At 33.8% G+C, this 27,854-nt stretch overlaps 1 protein-coding gene across 2 annotated transcripts; it reads right to left on the bottom strand.

The window, feature by feature from the left end:
* Positions 1 to 22,236: 22,236 nt before the first annotated feature.
* LOC130932851 (uncharacterized) lies at positions 22,237 to 27,152 on the bottom strand. 2 transcript variants are annotated; one of them, XM_057862289.1, is made up of 9 exons: positions 26,833 to 27,152; positions 26,683 to 26,759; positions 25,689 to 26,042; positions 25,496 to 25,514; positions 25,197 to 25,384; positions 25,079 to 25,095; positions 23,796 to 23,866; positions 22,645 to 22,814; positions 22,237 to 22,562 (listed from the first exon to the last, which is right to left on the bottom strand). In XM_057862289.1, exons 3-9 carry the CDS (start codon positions 25,832 to 25,834, stop codon positions 22,343 to 22,345), a joined length of 831 nt encoding a protein of 276 aa, XP_057718272.1. In that variant the 5' UTR covers positions 25,835 to 26,042; positions 26,683 to 26,759; positions 26,833 to 27,152; the 3' UTR covers positions 22,237 to 22,342. The 2 variants fall into 2 exon arrangements, with proteins under 2 accessions (XP_057718272.1, XP_057718273.1); XM_057862290.1 differs by having other exon boundaries at positions 22,247 to 22,562; positions 22,649 to 22,814.
* Positions 27,153 to 27,854: the final 702 nt, after the last annotated feature.

Here is a 27,854-nt window from a genome sequence, read left to right as displayed (position 1 = left end):
AAAGAAAATATGCTGAAAACGGAAAACTTTGCATAGAAATTTAAAAGAAAACAATAAAATGCCTTCGATTGGGTCAAATGACTTTAACTTGGAAATTAAACAATGCAGGAATGTAAATTAGACATTGGAAATAAAGATACTTGGAAAATAAACTTGCTTGAGAAAATAAAGTTTACATGAAAATAAATTGAAAGAGGAAAAAACATGGAAGGAACCTTACAGAAAAGTAACTCGGGCGCGGACTCAGAAATTCGCTAGGATGTGAGTGTGCTTGAGTGTTTTTTTGAAGAAAAGTTCCAACCCTTATTCCATAAGACTTCCTAGTATTTATAATCTACTTTTGGTAACTGACAATTAATTACAATTAATTACAAAAACACAACTTTGAATGCATTCTCCTTGGTAATTGTTCCCGCCTAAACGTTTCCCATGATTTTCTCGCGTAATAGAAGCCTCTAACTTCTCCACTACTATAATTACTCGAATCACTTATTCGAATAACTTATTTTGATTATCTGACTCGAGCACCTTATTCGATTTGACTTACTCGATTTATCGAAAGGCCTTGAAATCAAATCCGTGTCGAGAACTCCCGTCTAATGCTTGCGTGTGTGTCTTTTCAAAAACTGCTTATGTTTTCAACCGCTTCACCACTTCAAACCATTTACATTTATCGAAAATATTTTTCGATCAACAAATTGTCCCCCTTGGATTAATGTGTTTGCCTTCGATAACATTACTGGAAGATAAAACACTTAATCCAAATTCAAACTTCAATTTTTAAATCAGTAATAATTATCATTTAACTTCCCATTAATACTGACCCACTCGACACGTTTTCCGAGACTTATGCTTTCTCTTTCTTCCACTTCATCTTCCTTGCGAAGTTACCTCTATTCGCATTCCTTCTATGGTAACGGCTACAGTAACACTTTAAATTCATCAATCTCACCCTTGTTCAATTTTTTCCTGAACTCATTGTTCTCTGAATATCTCTTACATCAAACCTCCTTACAGAATCTTTAACCTTCTATTTTCTTCTCCTTCATTCTACCATGGCCGCTTCCTCTTCTTATGGTACTGCTCAAGACAAAGGTAAAGGTCATGCAGTAGCATCGCCAGCTCCACTAGCCCTTTGTATACTAAATCAAGTCAATGATGAAGTCATTGATGACCCTCAATTGCAAACTAATGATACTAGAATCTTAATCCCCTTTACAGTAGGAATCCCTAGAGAGGGCAAACAAAAAACTTTCTTTCTTCTCTAGTACTGAAGGGGAAGATCTATTGATTAACTAAGCTTTTAACATCTCCCATTTCATTAATCAAAAACCCTTCAGGAATAATCCAAAGATTAATCCTCGAGGATTCGACTTTACATCCTGGTACCAACGCCTTGAGCCCACAAAAAGTGCTTATTGGGGGGCTTTAGGAATACAAGAACTACTAAGGCTCTCCCATTTCTCACTTACAATGCTCCCTTGGATGATTGGGGTTGTGACTTGTTTTTGGAACAGGACAACCAACATCTTTCACCTCCCTTGTGGAATGATCGGAATGTCCCTTTTGGACGTAGCTGCTATCACAGGGCTCCCAATAAATTCTCTAAACTGTACTCCTACCATGCAGACTGAGCGCCAATACAATGTTGCCTTAACCAATTCTTACAGTGATTTCATTACTAATAACATGGGTGCAGAAGGCATTAATGTTACAAATGATGAACATGTAGCCTTTTTATTCTATTGGCTGAATGCAATCCTTTTTTGTTCTCGAAATGTTCAGATGTCAAAGCTCTTTCTTCCCTTGGCTGCTCTGCTTCACGAAGGGAAAGTTCTTAATTTGGCCAAACTTCTTTTAGGGCACATTTTCGAAGAGCTTGGTCAATTCGTTCATTGTCTCCGAGACAACAGTATAATCAGTACAGGTGGCCCTCTCTGGCTCCTCCAACTATGCCTCAATGCCATTTTTGAAAAATTTATGACGAAACCTGGAGGTGGTGGTACTGATAAACAGCACATCAATGGTTTTAGATTAACTGATTATAAACCCAACTTCCCAAATGCACAAACAGATGAGGACTGATTCTGTGGTATTTTTTCTCTCTCCCATTCCTGTAAAGATTTTGGCAATGAGGATCTAGATTTCGCCCCCTTTTTTGCATCGAAATCGTGATCCTGCGTGGCTCGATCGCTTGCTCTTCCCACATGACACAGAGGAAAGTGAACTGGCTAACCGAAACTGGGCAAACCTGCTAGCCGTGCAAGTAATTCCTACAGGGTTACCTCAACACAAAAAAAGAAAAGTTCAAGGTGACCCTATACGGTCCTCATTTTATAGCCAGGTAACTGGGATTTTCACAGGCCATTCCAACACCTTTTCCTCGGAACAACAAGCCACTTTGCCATATCACTCTGTCTTCCCAAAGTGATTTTGATTTCCTCCTTGCAAGAAATCAGCAACACAAAGAACATTTTAATTTCCTTGTTTATGATCGCAGTTCATATATCACTAAATCTTGTCTCGAATGGTGGACTGCTTACTACTCCAAATACAATCGTACTTTAGAAGCAATTCGACAATCTGCCATTCGAACATACCCTGCTGCTGAGGGTTCTCCAAAAAGAACTCACAAAAGAAAAGCTGAATCCGCAGCCTCCTCACGACAACCACAAAACAAAAGTCGAAGGACTCCCACCAGGGCTTCTAGAAAGGTAACTATTTCTATACATTCCCCTGCATTTTAAACCGAAGCATCCCAAAATTCAAACTTACTTAACCACTCTTCAATCTTAATTTTCTCACCAATTACGGTTACAACCATCAAGTGAGGGCTCTGATGGAAGTGAGCAAACTATTCGAAACATTCTTGCTGCTTCTTCCCAATCAGAGGATACAGCCAATTCAGATCCTGGTTCTAAACTAATTCGGAGACCAAGACTTATTCAGGTAACATTATCATTTCTATCTGTGTTCTTTTTTTAAGTTAAAATAAATCTTAACTTGTAATTATGTACCTTACATATCAGCCTACCACTGCTGCTTACTCAATCATATCTTCTGTGGCACCTGATCAACCAATTCTGTAATAGCATCATGATCAAGGACACTTCAGGTCTCGTGATTCGATCCAGGTTACAAGGTCCACCCAGCCACTTCAGACTATTTTTCCACCTCCCCATGTAACACAGGTGGTTGATCTGACGACAGATCCCTCGCAACATTCTCTAGTAGACACTCAAATACTTGAGTCAAATTCACCAAACAACTGGGCTGCACTTTCTACAGAAAACCAAGTGGCTCCAGACTCCGACTCTGTTTCTAGAGTTGCTGACACTACCAATTCAGATTCTCTTCGATCCAGGGTCTTAGAGACTCTTCCAAAACTGTCTAGTCCTCCTCAATAGGCTGACTTTCAAACTCCCCCTTGACAAAGATCTGAAACACTAGGTATCTCCACCACTCCTGCAAGTGCTACATTGGCCAGCCTGATCTCCATTTTAGACCAAGTTATTCAAGAAGATGATGTACCTATACCAGTGCCAACATTCCCAAGACCTGCTACATCAAGACCTTCATTCGAATTGAGTGTTGACATTCGAGAACAGCTTTGATCACTCATAAAGCTCTTGGATCATCCACCTGCCACATGGGTTAATGATACAATTCTTAACCAACTCTTGTCTGATCTTTTAAATTCCTCCTTTGAACTCCCAGCTAACATATCACCTTCTGCCTTGATTAAAGAATTCAAACAACTTCTCAACGAGAGCGTAGCTTTTCAATTTCAATTCCAGGAAACTGAGACTGAGGAAGCTAAGATCAAAACTAATATAGAAGGTTATATTACAGCACTTTGACTAGTCCAAGTTTCCCGTGAGGAATTCGATCTGAGAATTTCTCATGCTATTTCCATTCAAGCTTTTTATGACAAAGAAGAAGCGAAACTTGAAGCGGAATTAGCTCAGATTAATGAAAAGCTTGCCAAAATACGTCAGAGAACAGAGCTACCATAGCCAAACCTCTAGCCACTGCCCAACAAGAACAACAACACCTTATCCAAGAGCTTGTTTCAATTGAGACTAAACGAGAAGAATATGAAAAACAACTCGAAAAAGTCCAATTTGAAAAATTTAAATAAGCTGAGGCACTTTCAACTCTGGGAAAAAGGGCAAAGCTACGCTCCGATTTAACAAAACTATTGGCACCTTGAATTTTTTTTCATTTCAAGTTTTTCTTTGTGTAACATTTTTTATCTTTTCCGGACTTGTGCATGTTGAACTCTAATTCTACCAACAATAGTATCGCTTCAAGTATTTTCCATTAATCGAGTTAATTACTTTTTCTGACTCGATATCTTTAATCTGATAGGCATTTTCAGAATATGTCCCTATCACTTGAAAAGAGCCTTCCCAAGCATGGGACCATTTGTCGAGAAATTTCGATTTCTTTTCCATTGACAAAATAACTTTCAAAACCAACTCGCCTATATCAAAAGATTTTTCCTTGATTCGACGATTATAATGTCGAGCAATACTTTCTTTTTGTTGAACTATATTTTCAAGTGCCAATATTCGCTCTAAACCTAATTCATTCAATTCATCAAACATAGCGTTCCAATAGTCATCAACTGGCAAGCTACTTTGCTTTGACACCCTCAAAGTATTTAAATTAATTTCTAATGGCAACACCGCATCATGGCCATAAACTAATTTATAGGGTGAAGTACCCGTTGACCCTCTCGGTGAATTTCGATAAGCCCATAATACCTGGTTTAAAGTTTCATACCATGTTCGAAGCTTATTTCCGATGTGCTTTTTGATCAAACTTATCAGGATCTTATTTGCTACCTCTACTTGCCCATTAGCCTGCGTATAATAAGGAGTTGAAGTAACCATATTGATACTCCTCGAAGCTGCAAAATTTTCAATTCGTTGATCAGTAAACATCGTTCCTTGATCAGTGCTTAATGTTTGAGGAATTCCAAATTGATGGATAATATGTTCCTCAAAAAAGTCTATTATTTCACCTTGACCAACTTCTATTAGGGGAACTGCTTCAACCCATTTTGTGAAATAATCAATTGCTACCAAGATAAAGTTGTGTTGTTTTGATGAAGGAGGGTGAATTAACCCAATCAAATCTAAAGCCCAACCTCTAAACGGCCATGGTTTTACTATTGAATGCAACTCAGACGCTGGAATCTGTTGTATCGAACTATGTTTTTGACATTCTTGACATGCCTTTGCATAATCAATACAATCTTTTATCATATATAGCCAATACACATGATTACAATATAACACCAATTTCATCTTCTTTCCAGCTTGATGGGCACCGCATATCCCACTGTGGACCTCACCTAAAGCAATGTTTTGATCGTCTCGGCCTAAACATCTCAACAAACTCCCATCGATCCCTTTCTTATACAATTCATCAACCATTAACACAAAATTTATTGGTTGCAATTTTATCTTTCTATCGACTGGAGTATTGGGATCCTTTAAATACTGAGCAATAGGCTTTCTCCAGTCAGAATCCTCCCATTCATCTATGCACAAAACTTCTCTTTCACTCGCGGGCACTAATATTTGACGGATACTAGATAACTTTTGAAGTGTTTCTGGACCGATTCTATATTTTGAAGCAATTTGGGCTAATTCATTAGCAATTTCATTATGGATCCTGAGAATGTGAACCAAAGAAACCTTTCGAAAGGAAGTCAATAATTCCCAAGCAGTAGTTAAATATTTCTGCAACTTCTCATTATTGCATTTAAACTCTTTCAATAACTGCTTCAAAACTAACTGAGAATCCTCAAATATTTGAACTTCCAAAGCCCCTTTACTGATTAGTATTTTGACACCCAAAATTAAAGTTTCATACTCCGCCACATTATTCGAACAAGGGTATTTTAGTTCAAACAAGAATTCCGATGGAATTCCCTCTGACGAGATAATTAAAATTCCAACACCTGCGCCATCTTTAAGTTTCAATCTATCAAAATATAACTTCCAATAATCGACCTCAATATCGATTACATTTGTCCCCTGGTCATTCAGTTCTTTCGAATTGTCTACAAAAAAATCTGCAATGACCTGACCTTTTACAACTTTGGCTGGGACATATTGTAAATCAAACTCTGTTATTGCCAACATCTATTTTCCTAAATGCCCGCGTAACATTGTAAAACTTAACATATATTTGACAAGATCGGTTTGCGCTATAACTTTTACCGATTTAGCTACCATATAACACTTTAATTTTATACAGGCATAATATAGAGATAAATATAATTTCTCTATCGAGGAATACCTTGTTTCGATATCATTCAGAACTCGACTAAAGTAATAAATGGCCCGTTCATGCCCATTCTCATCATCTTGGGCTAACATACACCCAATTGTGTTCTCAGATGCTGCAATGTATAATTTTAAGGACTCTCGTGGACGAACATTTGCCATAATCGGAGCCTTAAACAAATAATCCTTGATCGAATCGAATGCTAATTGATGCTCCTTTGTCCATTCGAACTGTGAGTCATTCTTTAAATTTACCAAAGGGGCAAACACCCGAGTTCAATTAGAAAGATTCGAAATGAATCTTCGAAGATAATTTACCTTGCCCAAAAAGGACTGCACTTCTTTTTTCGATTTGAGTGCAGATAATGCCAATATTACATCTGCTTTATTTTTATCAATTGCAATTCCTTTTTTATGAACAATGAAACCTAAAAAGTTTCCCGCCGATACACCAAAAGCAAATTTTAAAGAATTCATCTTTAATCCTTTCTACCTCATGGTGACAAACGCTTTTCTCAAGTGGTCGATGTGTTGACATACTGAAATCGATTTGACCATAACGTCATCGATATAAACCTCCATGAATTTTTCAATAAACTCATGGAAAATAGCATTCATTGCTCGCTGATATATTGCACCAGAATTTTTCAAACCAAAAGGCATAACCACCCACTCATAAGTGCCTAACGCCCTAGGACAACGAAAAGTGATTTTGGACATATCATCTTCTGCAATGAAGATTTGATTATATCTTGAATAACCGTCCATAAAACTAAGGATTTCGGTACCTGCTGTAGAATCAATTAACATATCTGTAATTGGCATAAAGTATTCATCTTTTGGAGTAGCATTATTCAAATATCGAAAATCAAGGCATACTCTTAACTTCCCGTTTTTCTTCATCATTGGGACAATATTCGAAACCCACTCAACATAGCGTGTAGTTCGAATAAACTTTGCCTTAATCAGGCGTTCTATTTCTTCTTTAATTTTTTCATTGATTTCTGGAGCAAAACGTCTTGGAGTTTGTTTCATAGGTCTAGCATTCGGTTTTAATGCTAATCGATGTTCCACAAGTGAACGATCAAGACCAGACATCTCATGATAATCCCAAGCATAACAATCCTTAAACTCATGTAAAAGATTAAAGAGTTCAGTTCGAAACGGATCAACAAGATCTTTACATATATACATAATTCGAACATCATGCATCAATAGTCCCTAAATTAACTTCTTCTAAGGGATCTTGAGATTCAAACCCTTTATAACGATCATCATCTTTTATTGAATATTTCTCAAAACCCAATGGTTCTAGATCATAGATGCAATAAAAAATGTAAAATCAATAATGTCATCAGAAATAGAAGAGACTTGATCATTTATTAACTTAATATTATTTTGATTTTCTACACAATGAGCCTCTACTATAAAATCAGTACTCTGGCTTGCATCATTACTTTCATTACAAGAAGCAATAAAATCATAACTAAATTCGACCAAAGATGTCAAATCGATATTATCATAACTAAAAGGACTACTAACTCTTTGTGATTCAACTTCATCAGAAGAATCATCTTTATTTTCTACAAGATCAGAATTATTTAAATAATTATGTAAAAATACCAGGTAATCAGAAACTTCCTCAACCTGGTCCATAAAGCAACCTTCTAGAGATCTTCAAGACAGACAGTCCCAACCAGTTGGAGGAAACCCCAACTCTCGATAACGCAACTTTATCGAGAGGCCTTCCGAAGACAAGTAGCAACCTTCACAATTATAAAAATTTAGTGTCCAGTCGACATTCAGAGGTTTCAATTTAGGATTGTACATCCTGAAATCAATGTGCAGTTGTTCGACATAAAGGTTCGAATCTGCCTTGATGATTTCAGGTTTGCCATCCATCAACCAAAGAAGCACATTTTAATGCACAGTAGAAGGTACAACCCCTACACCATGGATTCAGTCTCGGCCCAACAAAGCGTTATAACTTTCCTTCGATGGAACCACCACAAACACAGTGTTTCGTTCGGATGAACCAACCTTCACAGTCAGAGTAACCAACCTTTTTGCTGGAGTCAAAGTCCCATTGAAGTCTGTCACAGCAATATTTGTGGGGACCAAATCATCAGGATGCTTCTCCACTTTCATTAGCATCCTCTCAGGAAAAAGGCTAATTGCCGCCCCACCATTAATCAAAACCTTGTTTACCTTGATCCCACTCAAGGTGGTGGTTATATGAAGTGGGCGGAGATGAGACATCTATTTTTCAATGGGCCGAGAGAAATATCCCAGCTCATCTTCAATTTGAATGAAGGAAAAAGCTTCCTCATCCTCCATGTCATAATCTTCCTCTGGGTCACCTTCATACTCACCTAGATACTCTGTTGGAATGATCAAAATCGTTCTAATCATGTCATCATCTCCTTCATCAAAATTTTCTTCATCAACATCGACTTCTTTGTTTTTGTCGACTCTTGAAGATTGGGCTATCGCTTTGCCTTTTTCCATTTTAGCAAGAGACGGAATCCCTTTTGGACAAGTCTCTCCATCAGAAGGAAAGACAATTCGAGAATGCATAGAAGGAGTTGCCCCCTTGCTTACTTTTACCTGAGGCTTTTTACTTTGATTGGAATTTCTCCTGCCTCCTCTACCTCTCGGATACCCTCTGGCTCGACCACGATAATAAGGATACTACTTCTGAGGAGGTCCTCGATGTCCCCATTGTGGGTTGCATCGATACAGATGATCCCTTTTCTAAAACTCCTGGCAATTTCGAATCCATTGAACACCTATGGCCTGAGATCGGCTTAAAGGTGCAGCAGTACTTTGTTGAGGGGTCTTAGAACCCTGATTTTCAAAACGCCGAATTGGCTGCCTCTGGTGTGCTTGTTCTTTTCTATGAGCTAATTCTTTTTTCATTCTCTCCTTCTCAAAGATTGCCGCTACTTCAGCATCAAAAACAGCATTGCACTATGGACACAGGGATACGTCCCGGTTATTACTCTTTTGTTGAACTAGAAAGTCCAACAAACCGTCTCCTGCCCTGGGATACACAGACCTCACTTGTGACTCAAAATCATCCAGCCATTTGAATAACTTGGGAGAAAGTAAACACAAAGTGTGGTCGGTTCATAAAACCAACATTCAAACCAACTCGATTCAATACTTCCTCCACGATTCTAGTAACTTGATAACGCTTACCGCCACGATTAGCACGTAATCTGGCCAGAGCCTCATCTGCATTTTGCCCATGAGAAATTATATGAGGATTCTCTTCATTAAAAATATTATTTTCATTTGAAAAAACATTCTCGAATCTTTCATTATTTCCTTTGGCATTATGCGCTTCACCCTCATTATAATCCACAATTCGAGCAATTTGTTCAACTTGTCTAGCAAGATGTTTGAATTTCGATTCGTGATCAGCCATCATTGGGTTCAGAATTATGGTCATCTGTTGAGTCAATAGATTGACCAAGTCATGTTGTAGGTTTTGAATATTGTCGATATACTGCCATTGAATTAGCAGCATTCGAAGTAGAGCCCACATTATAATCACGAGAATACTCGAAATGCTGTTGTGGGTTTTGAATATTATTCACTCCATTTGTACTCCCAAAATAAATAGGTGGAACAAAATCACCCACTGGTGGGGTATAACCAGGAGGAAGACCATATGGAGGCCAACCAACGGTTAGTGGAGGCTGGAATAGTGGAAAGGTGCCACGCGGACGAGTGTTACGTCCAACGTTTCCAGTTTGAACAGTCGTAACTGTTATACTTTCAGTTTCGATTGCACCTTCCGAACGTGAAGTCACATCCGCTTATTGCACAGACACTGGTATTCTATCATTGGTGGATGAACCACCATTTATATTTGACATTTCATCAGCCATGTGAATGATCTTTCCACTTCGTAATCGCATACACTAAATAACACCACAAAATGTTTATTTGACACACTTCAATTTTTTAAAACTGTCCCACCGGGAGTTCCAATTTGCTTTGTCGATTTTTAGCAAATCGATGGTGGTTTGATATCTAGTGGTCTGGGAGCGAAACCTACTCCTCTTTGCAGGTACCAGTTTTCTAAAAGTGCATCAAAGCGTCTTCGATTAGATGGGAATTGAGAATAAAGATGAATTAAAATTTATAAATCAAGGAAAGAAATGAACAAGTAAAGTTTTCGAAAAGAAAATATGCTGGAAACAGAAAAGTTTGTATAGAAATTTAAAAGAAAACAGTAAAATGCCTTCGACTGGTCAATGGACTTTAACTTGGAAATTAAACAATGCATGAATATAAATTAGACATTGAAAATAAAGATACTTGGAAAATAAACTTGCTTGAGAAAATAAAGTTTACAGGAAAATAAATTGAAAGAGAAAAAAATATGGAAGGAACCCTATAGAAAAGTGACTCGGTCGTAGACTCAGAAATTCGCTGGGATGTGAGTGTGCTTGAGTATTTTTCTGAAGTAAAGTTCCAAACCTTATTCCATAAGACTTCCTAGTATTTATAATCTACTTTTGGTAACTAACAATTAATTACAAAAACACAACTTTGAATGCATTCTCCTTAGTAACTGTTTCCGCCTAAACGTTTTCCATGATTTCCTCGCGTGATAAAAGCCTCTAACTTCTCCACTACCATAATTACTTGAATCACTTATTCGAATAACTTATTTCGATTATCTGACTCGAACACTTTGTTCGATTTGACTTTCTCAATTTATCGAAAAACCTTGAAATCAAATCTGTGTCGAGAACCTTGTCTAATGCTTGCGCGTGTGTCTTTTCAAAAACTGCTTATGTCTTTGACTGTTTCACCACTTCGAACTATTTCTCTTTATGGAAAATATTTTTCGATCAACACTTTGTTAGCATATTAGAGTTTATTAAGAATATAAATAGAAGTACTGAGTTATTGTATTGAGTACAAGAAATTAAATTGATATTGAACTTGGTTCAATTTAAAATTTTTCTCCCTAAGTCAAAGTTTTAAGAGATAATTAGAGTCTGTTAGAGTTAGTTAGAAAGTTTGTTATTGTTGAGTTAATGTGTTAGTGCTCTCCCTATATCAGTTATATAAGTGGTGCACCTCTCTTTGTGTGAGATAATAAAATACTTCATTTTCTGTTTTCTTTAATCACAAACTATCACTTTTATTCTCTCTTCCTGTATTACTTTTGTATCTAATAAGTAATATACAAACTGATATATTATTCTGTCCCAAAAAAAAAAAAAAAAAAAAAAAACAGATGCATCCAACAACAAATTGAAAACACAATGTTTGCTCTATCTTTGCTTTTGATTCAATCATTCTTTGAAGTTTGAACTATATAAATTTTTCCTTTTGACGTAAACCTTGATATATATAATTACAGAAATATTTGGTAACAAAAAAAATTAGTCAAATACAAGCATAACTTGTCTTATTTAATATTTATTAATTGTTGCGACAATTAATAAATGATAAATAAGACAAATTATGACTGTTTTTTTTGTTGTCTTCCTAACATTATCGTATAATATAATAATAAAATTATTTGTCCAAATTCTATAATAAGTAATTAAAGAGATCTACTATATATTATGTGAAGATTTTGTTATTTATTCTTTAACAGGATTTGCCAACCAATTACATTGGAAAATTAAAAAAGTTGAGCATACGCATGTGTCCCTCTCCTTCTGTCTCTGAACAGCTTCTTCAAGTTGATAGAAATTAATTTAATTATAAGACACATATTTGTACAAATTTGAATAACTTTATCATTATTGTTCGTTTACAAAATCGACACAGAATATGTCAAATATTGACAATAATACTCTATCATGTTTAGTTGAAGTGTATATACTAATAATAAATGCAAATAGTTTTTTGTATATATAATTTAGTCTTTTATATAATCAAAGAGATTCCAAAATGATCGTGATTGTAGGAGAGATTATATTATTTTTCTTGCACGGTACTATCATTCTATTGCATTATTAGGTATAGCATTAAATACATGAATTAGAACTAAATATGTAATAACGACTTGATAATAAAGAAAAAGTCTAGCGTCATTATTTTTATTAAAATTTAGTCAATATTTAATCATCGAAAAAAATAAGTAATTTTACATTATTAAATATTATTTTACACTATTATAAATATTGATGATGGTTAATTGATAATTATATATCACAAATTCTGGTGACTTTTTAGCACTTCTCTATAATAAAAGTGATATAGTAGTTAATTAGCTAGTCTGTTTAAATAAATGTCTAAAATTTGATCATATTTTATTTTGTGTATGCAATAATTTATTAATCAATAACAAACTCTTAAATAAAGTTTCGATCGACAGATTAGTACTAATCTATCGGATTAAAGGATACGGTAAAAAAAAACTGATATAGTAATTATTTAAAACAACACGCTACAAATTAAAATTTGTAATTAATGTAACCAACGATAATACGGAAAAAAAAAGTTTGAAGAAACCAAAAGAGTTGGATGTTCTAATCGGTAACAACTTTCCCCCACATGGGAATGAAATAAGAACTTACACCAGAAAATAATGGATTCCGCTAGAGCTAAAAAAAAAAAGAGAACACTGGAGCTGGAAAAGTCAAAGATAAAGTTAAGAGAATATATAAGGGATTGTGTTCATGAAAGTTCAATTATTAATTAGGTGCACATGAGAATGAGAAATCTATATAATACATATGAACTGTTTTTTTTTTAACGGTATACTCCAAATTAAACTCTACGGACAAAGTATTAATCCACGATAAATTTGAGTTCTATTTAAAAAATTATTGTTGATTAATGAGTTACTACATATGTAATTGGATTATTCGAATTTCCAATACTTTTAAGCAGATGAATGAGCTAACTACTCAACCGACTAAATTGATTATATGAAATGAAATTGAAATGTCATTTCTGTACAACTGTATTATTACCCCAATCAGCAAGGCAAGCTTAGGAAGTGTTCTGTTTCAGTTGAATTGGTCAAATATTAAGTCTCATCCATCGTTTCTTAAGAGTAATTAATTGTTTTAGTATCAGTTACTTTCTTTGTAACGGGATTGGAGTTTGGAAGAAGAGCGAAGCTAGAACTCCTTGGTAAGAAGTAAGAATGTGTTGTTGATGCAACAATAATTGGTGTAGAATTAAGTAAAACAAAGGCAAAATATAAGCGAGCAATAATAATATAAATAAGATAATTTAAAATATAAAAACAAGATCAAAGTTAGATCAAGGGATAAACTACCAAAATATGCTCAAAAGAAACAAGCATTGGAAAAAAAATTCAAAAGATGAAAACGACAAAAAATTTCTAAATAAATTAAAGGATTTAAAACGTTGTAAAAAATGACTAGTTGGCAAAGAGTTATGTTTATGTCGAAGAAATAGATAGCCAAATTCTTAGCTTGATAAGTTTTTTTTCTTTATCAAAAACTTTTCGTTGCTCACAATTTCTTAGCTTGAAAAGCCTTTTTCAAAAGTTTGATATTGTAGAAAATTAGTACCACATGATTCAACCCTCCTTTCTCATACTACTCTACTTGATATTAATTCATAGAAGTGGTGAAACTAATATCAACGACTTATTAAGTATTGGGATATTTTTTTTTTAATATGATAAGTGTATCTATTGTTGTTTAGGGTCAGCTAATATTGACTTTTAAAGAAAGTACTTATTTTTTTAAATAGATTTTTTAAAAAGAATTTAAGTATTAAAAATATTTTTGTTTTTGTTTTTTTTTAAAGTAAAGTATTGGTAATTTAAAAAAAACAAATAATTTATTTTTTTAATAAAACCCCCTTTTTTTTAAAAGAGATATTTAAATAGGTTTTAAATTAAATAAAAGTACTTTATTTTAAAAAAATATATTTCTTTCATTAAAAAAGCTAATCCAAACTAACATTTAATATAATAGCTATTTCTTTTTAACTTATAAGCTCTAGATGAGTGAGATAGCTCACCCCAAAACTTTAAAAACTTTTCATGTCCAAGATGATGATCAAATATTTTTTTCTTTTAAACTTGAATTCAAGATGCAAAATTCACATACTAAAGTACTTTCTATCTTAATTGGTTTTTTATATTTTAGCTATTGTGATAGATGCTTAAAATAGAAAAAGAATTATCAATCAATGAAGAAATTAAAGAGATAAAAATTCAAAGAGAAAAGCATAAAAATTTATGAACAATATTACATACCTAGTAAATATTATTATTTTTATCAACATTTAATTAATAATAATTTATATTTATCTTTATAAGAATTTACACACAAATATTATTATTTTTTATCAACATTTAGTCAATAATAATTTATATTTATCTTTATAAAAATTTTACACATAAAAAATATATAGCTTGTACTTATATTTATCAAAATTTTTGCACACAAAAATTAATACAGTTTGTATTCTTATTTTTTAAATTTTTGTATACATAAATTAGTAAAATATATTTATTAAAAATTATTTAATATTTATGCTGATCAAATGATAGCAAACAATACTAAAAATTACTGATTTCTTAAAAATTTTTCAAAATTTATTCTAGTATGTATGTAAAAAAAGAATGTTACAAATCAATATTTCTAGTATAAAAAAAGAGTTATTTAATATTAATTCAAATGTAAAACAAAAAAATATTGATCATCTAAAATTTCTCTATCAAATATTACAATATTAATAGTCCGATTAACATACATGAAATTGAAACCTAATTTGATATAGTTCACTAAACTAGATGCACAAAATAATAATATTCATAATTGTCACGCACATACTAAATCATACCATTAATAATTATCCGTTAATTTTTTTTCTTTTTTTTTTTTTCAAATTTCTGGAGCGGATATCAGCATTCTGAAAATTTTGATTTAATATTAAAATTTTTGCTCTGTAGCGTGATGGCCATGTGCAAGTTGAGAATGCCATCCCAAATTAAACAGTTGAGGGACATAACACATTTCAGTGTCAAAAGACTTAATAAACAATTTACAATCTTCTATACAAGTTGAACGGTAAGAATCACCGACAGTTTCGTTGTTAATTTTATTAGTCCATGCATGACTTATACTTATCTGAAAATAATAATAATAATAATAATAATAATAATAATAATAATAATAATAATAATAATAATAATGATTTAGTTAAACGTGTACTAAAGACACATATTAAAATTACAATTGAAATTTTTTTTATAAAATATTATATAAATTTAAAATTTTAATATATTTAATTATTCCGAACTTGGCACCCGAATTGAATCGCTTCCGAAAAAAAATCTATTGATTCTCTCCTAATTGGTTGGATTGGACCGTAGGTGCGATGATTTATTTCACGGGTGAGGTCTCTTGTTCAAGTCCAGGATGGCCCAGCTGCGCCAAGAAAAAGAATAGAAGACTAACTCTTTCATGCATGCTCCACTTGGCTCAGGGAGATATAGCTCAGTTGGTAGAGCTCCACTCTTGCAATTGGGTCGTTGCGATTACGGGTTGGATGTCTTAACGGATTTAATACAACCAACTCAAAAATATTTCTGCCATTTTAATGGTCCGAGATTATCTTTATCTCATCACCACTTTCTAAAATTATATGAAGTGGAACTCTCTCCCACAAAGATAAGATAACCCGACAAATTCTATAAAAAGGGAGTTCCATCACTCCCCTAGATATGATCATTCTACCTTAATACTTATCCCTACCTCTCTAGTTTTTTGATTTGCGCATCAAAATGTCTTTGTAAGTACCACCTCCCACTCTGAGGATTCGGCCTTGAACATTTCTGCCGGACCGATGAACACCGGATCCCTCTTCACCTAAACAAGCACTTTTTGAACCTTCAGGTCTTCAGGTACTGCTTGAACATTAGCGCCGTCTGTGTGAACCGTCGAGATCTCAGTAGTATGGCAGACGTCCATTGGAAGCAACCCAACCAAAACCCAAAACTTAACACTCATCAAAAGCCTGATCAGCCTAAGCCTCAGAACCACGGCGGTCTCCCAGGCCACAGGAGGGTGGACCATGCTGGTCCACACCCACGTGACGCGCACTCAACCGAGACAGTAGTCTCGAGAAGAAGATCACCGGTCTAATAGAAGCAAGCCATTCGACATCCTAAGAGAAGATACAATTGCAAAATCCAAAAGCTTTGCCATCGAGTTTAAACCCTGGAAGGTAAGATCGCCACAAACAAATGTTATCAACTAGAGTACACGGGCGAATTGATCTCTCAAACCACCTCCAGAAGGGAGCACAGACAAGAACCCCGGATCGACATCACGAGAGGTGTAGGTATTGCAATCGATTCCAGGATTCCAACTAAGAGGACCATGGACAAAGACACTAGAGTTATTCCAAGCGAAGCAACATGAATGCGTGGTAATAGGAGCAACCCTATTCACTGAGAAAATCTTGAAAGTAAGATTACCAAAAGAGCTCGATAAGCCAACTGACATCAAGTACGATGGCACCAAAGACCCCCAAGAACATATAATGGCCTTTGAGGCTAGGATGAACTTGAAAGGAGCGGTCAACGCTATCCGATGTTGGGCCTTTTTCGTAAACCTAGCTGGCCCAGCTATCAAGTGGTCCAACATGCTCCCGAATGGCTCGATCTCATGCTTCGACGACATCTCTCGAAAATTCCTGGCAAAATTCACCACATTTATAGCCAAAGCAAAGCACTCGATCAGCCTCCTAGACATCACTCAACACCTGGACGAGTCTACGAGAAAATATCTCGATAGATTCACCAATGAATGCCTAACCATAGATGGACTGACTGACTCGGTGGCTGCCCTGTGCCTAACTAACGGCCTAATGAATGAGGACTTCCGGAAGCACCTCATAACGAAGCCCGTTTGGTCGATGCATGCGATTCAGAGCGTGGTGAGAAAATACATAAATGACGAAAAAGTAAGCCAGGTCATGGCCGCCACCATGACAATACGACATCTCGAAACAAACTCCCACTTGAAGACACGAACGAGGAATAATTTAAGCCAAACACTTAAAACCAACAGCCATGGGAATCTTCCTGTTGATCTAGACACATGGCAAGAAGAATTGCCGAGACCAGAATCGGAAGAGACTTAGAGAAGCTATAAATAGGAAAATTTAGAGAGAAAGTCACTTACATGAACAAGAATTGATAACTTATCTTTTATCCTTTTTTTATACTTTGTTTTTCTTTCTCTCTTTTAACGAGGCCTTGCCTTGTAAATATTCCCATTTAAATAAAATTTTTCTTTTTATCTTTTACGAGTAAATTCAAAACTTAAACGAAACTCAACAAAACGGCTATCTTGGAAACTGATCACCCTGAGGTCAACGAAATAGATATCCAAAGTTAACTAAACTATCAAAATGGTCCACCAAGAGACAAAAAAGCCTTTAAAACACAAAGTAATCTTTTGCTTTTGCACGTGAGATTCACGATCTTCTGAACCACGGAGAAACGAATTCAATCAGCGTGAAGACTAAGCAAACTTACCCTCATGCTTCGAGGGCAACTGTTCCAGAGCTGACATTCGAATTCTTAACGGACCCATACAACTAGTCCAAAAATATCTCTGCCATCCTAATAGTTCTGGACCATCTTTATCTCTTAACCACCTTCCAAAATTATATGAAGTGAGACTCCTTCCCACAAAGATAAAATAACCCGACAAAGCCTATAAAAGGAAGTCTCATCACTTTCTCAGGTATGATCATTCTATCGTAACACTTATCCCCTACCTTTCTAGCTCTCTGACTTACGCATTGGAATGCTTTTGCAGGTATCACTTCCCGCTCTGAAGATTCTGCCTTAAAAATTTTTGTGAGATCGACAGACGTCCGATCCCTCTTCACCTAAACAAGCACTCTTTGACCGACAAACGTCCAATCCTTCTTCGCCTAAACAAAAAATTCTTTGAAGATTGATACCGCTTGAATATTGGTAAAACAGAAAAAATAAAATTCTTTACCAATATTAATCTTTGTATATCTTCTTAAAATATATTTTACGTAAACCTTAATAATAATAAAAAGTAGTTAATAATTGATTGCTCTGGTTCATAAATAGTTTTATATTGAATACAGGAGATTAAATGTATTAAAAAAATCAATTAAAAAACTAATTATTTTTAAGAATATTAACTAATGTTTTTACAATTATTTTTTTACTCTTATATTTATTATTTTTAAATTTTAAATTATAAATCCTAAATTTTTAATCGTTTAAAAAGTGAGAGTTAAAAAAGATAGTTATAATAAAAAACTAACTAATATTCTCTATACTTATCCTTGGGAAAAAAATAAATGCGTTTATAGTTGTCTAGATATGAATCATATGACGATAAAAAAAAATATTTTCTTGATAATAAAACAACAATTAATATTATAATTTAAACAAGCTCTATAATTTAGTCTATGATGACGAATTGGAATTGTAAATATACTAGTATACTATTAAATTACTTATCCTTAAGAATCTCCAAGTTTTAAGTTGTCTTTAACACGTTGAAAAAATTGTTTGATTAATTAATTAAGTTACGTGTAAAGTGACCCGAACATAAACTCAATGTCCTTATTACAATAAACAGTAATATTAAAAAGATAAAAAAAACTGTCAAAATTTTTTTTTATTTAATATTCATTAATTATTATAATAATTAATAAATATTATATATTTTTAATTAATTCTTTTTAATTATTAAATATTATTTTTGTACAATAAAATAATTCTTATAATTGTTTAAAAATTGATAAGATAGAATATATATATATATATATATATCCCTTCATTACCTAATAAAGTAATAATTCTATGGGCTCTATTAAAAATTCCTACAAGACAAAAATAAAATATATGCTTACAGAATGTTTATAATTATTTGATAAAATTTCACATCATGTCTATTCCAATTTAAGTTACTAATTTTTTCATAGTTATAAAAAGGGGATAGAATTAGCCAATTTTTAGGTCGGATCGATTTGGTTAAAGAATAAAAAATATATTAAAAAAATTAGTTAATTGATAGAATGGGTGTGATTTTTAAATAGTTAATCAATTTAAAATAATAAAACATAAAATATTTTTAAAAAATGATCTATTTTATATATGAATATATTATTTTATTATATTCAATTCAATTCTTATTAATAAATAGTTGAGAGTTAATAATTAATAGATGAAAATTTATAAAATTAGTTGGTAATATTTTTGTATATATAGTTTAATTTTTGTATCAAACTAACAACAACGATATATACAATATCAATTCTTCTATTCTCTTCTCTTAGATTTAATATGATATTCTCCTTGAAGAGAATATCATATTATTTTTTCGGTGAAAATTATTATGTGTGTATTTTTTCATTAAACCCATATTTACTACTCTATCATAATAGGGTTGCTCCCTCCTCTCTCAAATATCACATTTATCATCGATTTTCACTAAGCACTCGAATAACTATTCTGTCTTTGCCTCCGGCAACGCCTTCCATCGCGGGATCATGACAAACCCCAATTTGACGGTTTATCTTGTATTGAATTTAGGGGATTTTATCACCTTTTACCCACATTTATTCAATGAAATAGCATGGTTTTGTATATTCTCCTTTAATTGTGCTTAAGAGTGAAAACATACTTTTTAGGTCTTAAAATAGCTAAATCTAATTCTCCTTGATTCCATTAGATGCCTTGATATGTTTGTTAAGTGATTTAAGGTTTAGGAGGCAAAGATTGGATCAAGGGAATGAAGAAAGAAGCATGAAAAGTTGGAGAACTCATGAAGAAATGAAAGAACCGGAAAGCTGTCAAGCCGACCTCTTCGCACTTAAACGACCATAACTTGAGATACAGAGGTCCAAATGATGTAGTTCCAGTTGGGTTAGAAAGCTAACATCCGGGGCTTCGAAACGATATAAGATTTGCCATAGTTTCCACACGTATGGTGGCGCGCACGCGCAATGTACGCGCATGCGCCGTTGCTGCCATCTGGTTCACTTAATGCAACATGTGGCTAGCGATTTTAGAAGCCTTGTGGGCCCAATCCAACTCATTTCTGATGCTATTTAAGTCAAGGATTGAAGGGGAATCAACATACTTTTCATACTTTTCATACTTTTTCATACTCTCATACTTTTACATGTTAGTTACCATTAGTTTTAGTTTAGTTCTAGAAGTTAGTTTCTAGAGAGAGAAGCTCTCACTTCTCTCTAGAATTAGGATTAGGATTAGGATTAGTTCTTAGATCTAGGTTTTAATCTTTGCTTTCTTCTACTTCTACCTTTCAATTCTTTGTTGTTAGATTCATCTTCTTCTACTCTTTTATTGTAATTTCCTTTATGTTGTTCTTGTACTTTGTTGTAGATCTACTATTGTTCCTTCCATTTCCTTTCAATTCAATAAGAGGTAATTCATAATAATTGTTCTTCTTTGCTTTTCCATTGTTAATCTCTTGCCTTTGTAGTTAGATCTCTCTTTAATTCTTGCAATTTATGTTGTTTACTTTTGTTGCCTTTTATGTGTTTGTTGAAATGCCTCTTCTAGATATAGTATAGATTTTGTTCCTCTTGGCCTAGGTAGAGTAATTAGTGACATTTGAGTTATCTAATCCCTTTGTTGATTGGTAATTGGAGAGATTGCTAATTGGTTTGGAGTGCACTAAAGCTAGTCTTTCCTTGGGAGTTGGCTAGGACTTGTGGCTCAAGTCAATTCATCCACTTGACTTTCCTTTCTTTAGTAAGGGTTAACTAAGTGGTAGCAATGAACAATTCTCATCACAATTGAGGAGGATAACTAGGATAGGACTTCTAATTTTCATACCTTGCCAAGAGCCTTTTATAGTTGTTAGTTTATTTTCATTGCCATTTACTTTCATGCCTCTTATCAAAACCCCAAAACAACTCAAACCAATAACAAGACACTCTATTGTAATTCCTAGGGAGAACGACCCGATTGTTTGAATACTTCGGTTATTAATTTTAGGGGTTTGTTACTTGTGACAAACAATCTTTTGTATGAAAGGATTATTGTTGGTTTAGAGACTATACTTGCAACGAGAATTCATTTGTGAAATTCTAAACCGTCAAAAATCCAATCGTCAGATCACTCCTCCTTTTTCTTCTTCTTCCTCTAACCGAATAAAAATCACGAAGCCATATCTTTCTCCCTACTTCCTTGTTTATCGCCGGCAATCCCAGCGTTACTGTGGCTACTTTCTGACCCTTTCTTCTTCTCCTCACAATCTCTCTTTCTAGCTTGCCTCCATTTGTCATTGGATGCGCTTCCATGCGCCGGTCAAAGTCCCGCTACACATGTCTTCCTCTGCGTCACTGCGCCGTATGCATCTTCTTTTGTGTCACTACGCCACACGCGTCCCACTACAAGAAACACAGTTAAAATCGATGGCTAGGCCGTCGATAATATTAAAAATCGACGGCAGTGGTGGTCGCTATTAAGTTTGTCGATTTTTCAAAATTCAAATAAAATCGACGGCTTGCCAGGCCGTTGATAATAATTCAATAAAATCGACAACCTTTCCGTCTATAATATGAGGCTGAGAATTTTACCTGCTTAATAAAATCGGCAGGTTTTCCGTATATAAAATCGACAACATTTTCGTCGATATTTGATTCATTAAAGTCGACAGGTTTGCCGTCGATATTTGATTCTTTAAAATTGACAGCACGACCGTCGATTTAATTATTAAAATATCGTTTTTTTGTTTTTCTTTGTCTATTTTAAATTTAAAAAGCGACAAGAGTGTCGTCGATTTTAATAGCCATATTTTTTTATTTTTTTATTGAAAAAATAGTTGACAATTAATACAAATAAACTTTTAAATATAAAAATAAAATGTATACTAAATATTAGATAACGACGTAACTAAACTTTTAAATATAAAAAACAAAATTTGTACTAAATATTAGATATAATCAATTTACAAACTTATCAAAATAATAAATAATTATCTAACATATAAGATTCAACATAAAAATTCAAGACAATATAAATATGATAGTCCTATAGGCTATAATATTTTGAATTGGTTAGACATACACATCCAACACAAACTACTAACAGTGTTAATAGGATCAAGAATTTCTGAAGTGACCCCTTCAACTTCAGTTGAGATCTCAAACCCAAAAATCTCAGTCTTCTTGTACTCAGCATTTAAGAGGCTTCCAGAGTGAATAGCATCAATGATTTTTCTTGTGTAGGGTAGCTTGATACGACTACCATAACCATACCTACATTAAACAAGTAAATAATCCTATTAAACATGTAATCAACTAAAGCCTTAAAAAGGACAATCATTCCGACGAGGCTTACCTACCACCAGACCAACCCGTCTTAACAAGCCAGCCGGTAGCGCCGTGCTTCTCCATCTTCTCAGCAAGCATTGTAGCATACTTTGTTGGGTATAGCATTATGAAAGCAGCACCAAAACAAGCTGAGAAAGTTGCTATTGGCTCCTTAATACCATCCTCAGTGCCAGTCACCTAAAGTTATCAACTAAAAAAACAATCAGCCACCAAAATAAATGCTTTTACAAAAAGAAATAATGCAATAACCTAGTGCACAATTATGAATAATCTTTCTGAATGACCCAATAATTCTAAAGCTACTCAGGATCTAGACAACAATCAATGAAGTGACCAACAACTCAAACAAGATTCACCATACATTGCACAACAAAATTTACAGCCACAACTAGTATTTTCAGATTTATGAAGTACACACCTTACCACAACACCAGCTCCGTTTTCAATCTTTTTGAAAAGTGAAGTTAAAAAGAAAGATGGCAGCTTGCATACTTAACATGGCAAGTTTGGTAAGTAATTTGAATTCTAGCATGGCAAGTATAACAATTAAATTAAGTTAATTTTTACTCAATTTCAAGGTGAGGTGAGTGTGATTACGTAGGAAACCAGAATGTCAAACTTATTTCAAAATTGTTTAGATTTTTTTCAGTTACAACACACTGCTTTCTTCAGGCTATCTTCTACTTATAAACATGATATCTCACCATGCATCTACAGGCCATCCAAGTGATCATGGAATAATTGATCAATTCTTAACATGTATTGTTCTTTCAGTTTATTTGGAGGAGGACGTCTATGTTGAAAGTAGAACTGCAAGCATATACTTATGTTACAAACATAAACACAGAAGGAAAAAAAATAACAAATATAGCACCCTTCAAGTTAAAGCTGTTGTCAATCCTTTGAAAAATGCAGCATGGTTGTAGTTTTGACAATATAATCAAAGTGATTAACAATGTTATGATTTTTTTATGTGAACATGAATTAGTACCTCTATTAAGTTCATCTAACTGAATGGAATATCTTCCCTAAAGCATTTAAATTGAGCCAAATTTATTTCAAAGCCAAATGCATAATATAAATAAAGAATCAATCAATAAAAGTAATCAACTAAATACAGGAATTAATTAGGTGAGAAAATTAGAAAAATATACTTACATCCATGTGAAACCAAGGTGATAGATCTTTTAGGATAGGCTTGTACAAGATTAAACATGAAGTATTTGACTCTACAAAAAAGATATTTAAACATTAAAAATAGTTAGATTTTTTTTTTTTTTGATAAGATAATGGTTGAAGACTAAGCATTTGATAACAAAATTCTAAAATACTAGAACTTCTTATAAGGATCAAGCACAATGGTCTTAAATTCATATGGATTTAAGAAACATAAACTGTTCTGCCTAATTAAACCGACTAAAATTAACAAGTCCAATTTGATAATTAACTAATAAATTTGGATTTAGATTTATGTCAGCAACATTGAGATTATTTTATGAGTTGACCTTACACTTTTTTAGATTAGTTTTTAATTTAAATTATCAAGAACTTGTTTTAAAATCATATTAAGAATTAAGTAAACTGCATGTTGTTGTTATGACTAAGTCACAACTCCATGAATTTATTTTTAGTAATCACAACAATAACATTAATTTTGGTCCCATTTACTTAATTCTTAATCATTAACACAGTTGACTGAGTCCTACAAGTTCTAGTAAACTAGGATTTTTGGTCCATGATTACCTAAGTATAACTAAATTCTATCAATCTCTTCGTTACTACTATCCAAGCCAAGAATATAGTACCTTGCCATAACTGATTAAGGGATTAACTATCAAATCCCTATCTTCCCCAAACTCAGATAGAACGACCAGCAGCTAGCAACTAAATTTAATAATTTTGACAGAAACCAATTCTAAACATATGATTGCTTGTAGAGATTTCAAGAAAAATACAATGACAACACTTCTATAAGAATGTTTTCACATTTAGAAAAATTGGCTGCCAAGGCCATGTCAATGGAATTTCAACTACACCAAACTGGCGAAATCGTTCTCCTCCCCAACAGCCAAGTAAATCCAACTCCATAATAGATATATCACAAAGCCAAATTACAACAATCATGAGGCAATTGAGACAATAAGTTAAAACAATATCTACAAAAAAAAGAGCGCTACTTATCACCTCAGCACTCAGCACCAACTTCACATCTTCTCTAATCTTCAATGGAACACTTCATATTTAACAAAATTACACTTTCAACTCCAACAAGCTCCTCAGCCCCTACCAAACTCCTGAATCGCCATGGATCAGGATTATATTTGGTGGGACTAAAAAAATATAATTATTAAACTTCCAAGACTGGCAATCACACCAAATAAAAGATTAAATCAAAATGCATTTTTCAATTCTCACAAGAATCTAAAACAAGGAATACTAACCTTTTGCTGCATCATACCTAAGATCAGGGTAAAAAAGTTTAACTATATTAACATATGCTGCTTGACCTTATCTTTTGACATATAAACATCAATGAAAAATAAAATAAGAAACACTAACCTTTTGCTGAAAGAAGAAAATGAATGACCTTGACAGCCTTTTAATGCTTTTGCAACTTTCCTTGCATAAGCTTCACAATGCATATCAACCTTAAGTACTATTTCTTCTGTTGGAGACTCTTCTTCCTTCTTTTCTTCATTCTTCTTCTCCTTTTTCTTTTCTTTCTTTTTCTCTTCCTCCTTCTTCTCCTATAACACCAAAACACAAAATCTCATTTAATTTAAATTCATGTACCAAATGAAGAAATAGAAAAAAAAGAAACAAAATGAATAAAAGTAGAGTGTATGGAGAATTCTTACTTCACCTATTTTTGTGGTTCTGCTTCAAAATTATTTGCAACTAAAAAATTAGAAATTTGAATAAAAACAGAAAGTACTTGACTTGAAATATATAAAATTTCACTAATTAGAGGAAGTTGCATGAGATAGAAACAAGTAGAGCAAGTGATTGAATAAAAGTAAAAAAAGAATGAAGAAAAGTGAGAGGTGTTACGTTGAAGAAGAAGGGCCAAGCAGTGGATTCTCCCTAACAGGCTGAAAAGAGATCCTGCCAAGGAACCTGGCGACACAATTACCCTGGAATATTTGCAATATTTGCATGACAAGGATGAAAACAGAAATGTTTGCAACCACAAACATGGGCACAAGTCATGATGTCCAATGAGTCTCTGGATCATAAGCAATGAATAAGACCACCACTGCATACAATCCTTATCATTATGTTTTTCCCTTCCAACCGAGATATCACAAGAAGGAATCCACTTGCTATTGCCTCTGCATACAGTTCTCCTAACCCTGCACCTTAAGCTACTGAACCTCTCATCACTGAGTATATATACATAAAATCCTGCAATAATAATGCTTTAATTAGCAACAAGAACAAGTTTTTTAGTTCACACAATTCCACAAGTGTTGCTTACCTCTTTAATTTGCTTGATTCACAGATTCAGTTTAACTACATATAGGTGGTTCAACTTTTTAATAAATATCATATACGAGGATAAAAATGATTTGGTGGAACTACACCTAACCAAAATAGGTGTAGTTTGATAATTTGGAGAGATAAATTACAGCAATAATCAAATAGGAATCCTACCAAACCACAATGACTAACAAAAAAGATGAAAATTTAATAAGTAAATTGAAATAAACAAAGCAATTAATATTATGAGCAATATTCATGAAGATTACTTAAACAATACACAATATTTTCCTTACTTACTTGAAATCTGTAATTGAATTTTAAGTTAGTACTCTACCTTTTCCTAATACTAAGCAAGCAAGTGGTTTTTCTTTCTTTCTTTTAAGTTTTGTTTTATCTAATCACATTGTAAAATTGTGAAAACTAGTTAAACTGAAGTAATTGATGAATTGATTATGCTAATTAGGTTTAACAAATGCAAATTTAGAATTTCATGATAAAAATAGTAGATACAAAAATTACAAAAATAAATATAATAATCAGATAGAGACAGAGAAGAACTTACAAGAAGCTACGACGGCGACATGCTCTGGCATTGGGCTCACAGTGACGGCGACCGGCAAAGATATTGCAACGACGAGTCTGCGGAAGAAGAAGAACTTACATGCAGATTCACAAATCACAAAGAGAGAGAGAGAGAGAGAGAGGAACTCACATGAAAAGGATGGCGCGGCAGTGGGTTCGGCAGAGGAGAAGAAGAAGAAGAAGCTCTGCTCTCAGGCGAAGGAGGAGAAGTAGAAGAAGAAGCTTTGTTCTCAGGCGGAGGAAAAGAAAAAGAAGAAGAAGCTCTGCTCTCAGGCGGAGGCCGACGGGTTTTCTCAGGCGTCGGAGAAGAAGAAGCTCTGTTCTTTGCCTCTCTACGTGACTGTGATTCCGTCTCTTGTCTGTATTCTCAGGCATTGGAGGAGAAGAAGAAGCTAAGTCTGAACTCTGATTTTATAAAGGTTTGGGGTTAAATTTGGGGGAAATGAGTGAACAGGGGCGCGGGAAGCCAAACGCGGGAGTGATGTTTTGTTTATAAAAATCGACGGCTCTTGCGTCGATTTTAGTTAAAATAAAAATCAACACTCCAGTCGTCTATTTTATGTAATAAATCTATACCGTTCATTCACCTTAAAAAAGAGATCTCTATCGTCTAAATTTATCGACGGCAAAGGTTGTCAAAATTTTAATTATTAAAATAGACAACAAGTCCGTCGATTTTAAAGAAAAAAATTTTTTATCCACTCTTTTGTCGGTAATGCGAGAGGTTAGAAAGTTACCAAAATTATAGACGACATTGTCGTCGATTTTAATATTTTATTTTTAATGATCTCTTTTTCATTTTATCATTGACAAGCCGTCAAAAATTATCGACGGAAAATTTGGCCATCGATTTTTGGCGTCGATAATTATCCTGTTTCTTGTAGATCCTCTTCTGTGTCACCACGCTGCACGCATCTTCTTCTGTTTCTTCTGCGTCACTCCGCTGCACGCGTCTTCCTCAGCATTTTGAACCACTATCTCTCTGACTGTTTGCCACCTACCCGGCAGATTACCATCCTCCTTTCAGTTTGTCACTCTTCTAAAAGTTCCATCTGTATTTTTCTTTCAACAGTTCTATCTGTACTTTATTTCAATAATTTCAACTGTTCTATTTTTGGCAAATTTTATTTAATTTTTTTTATTACGTTGTTT

Source organism: Arachis stenosperma, chromosome 6 (assembly GCF_014773155.1).
Source record: "Arachis stenosperma cultivar V10309 chromosome 6, arast.V10309.gnm1.PFL2, whole genome shotgun sequence".
NCBI lineage: Eukaryota > Viridiplantae > Streptophyta > Magnoliopsida > Fabales > Fabaceae > Arachis > Arachis stenosperma.
The sequence above is the reverse complement of the archived record's forward strand: the minus strand, read 5'-3'. Positions and strand labels throughout refer to the sequence as shown.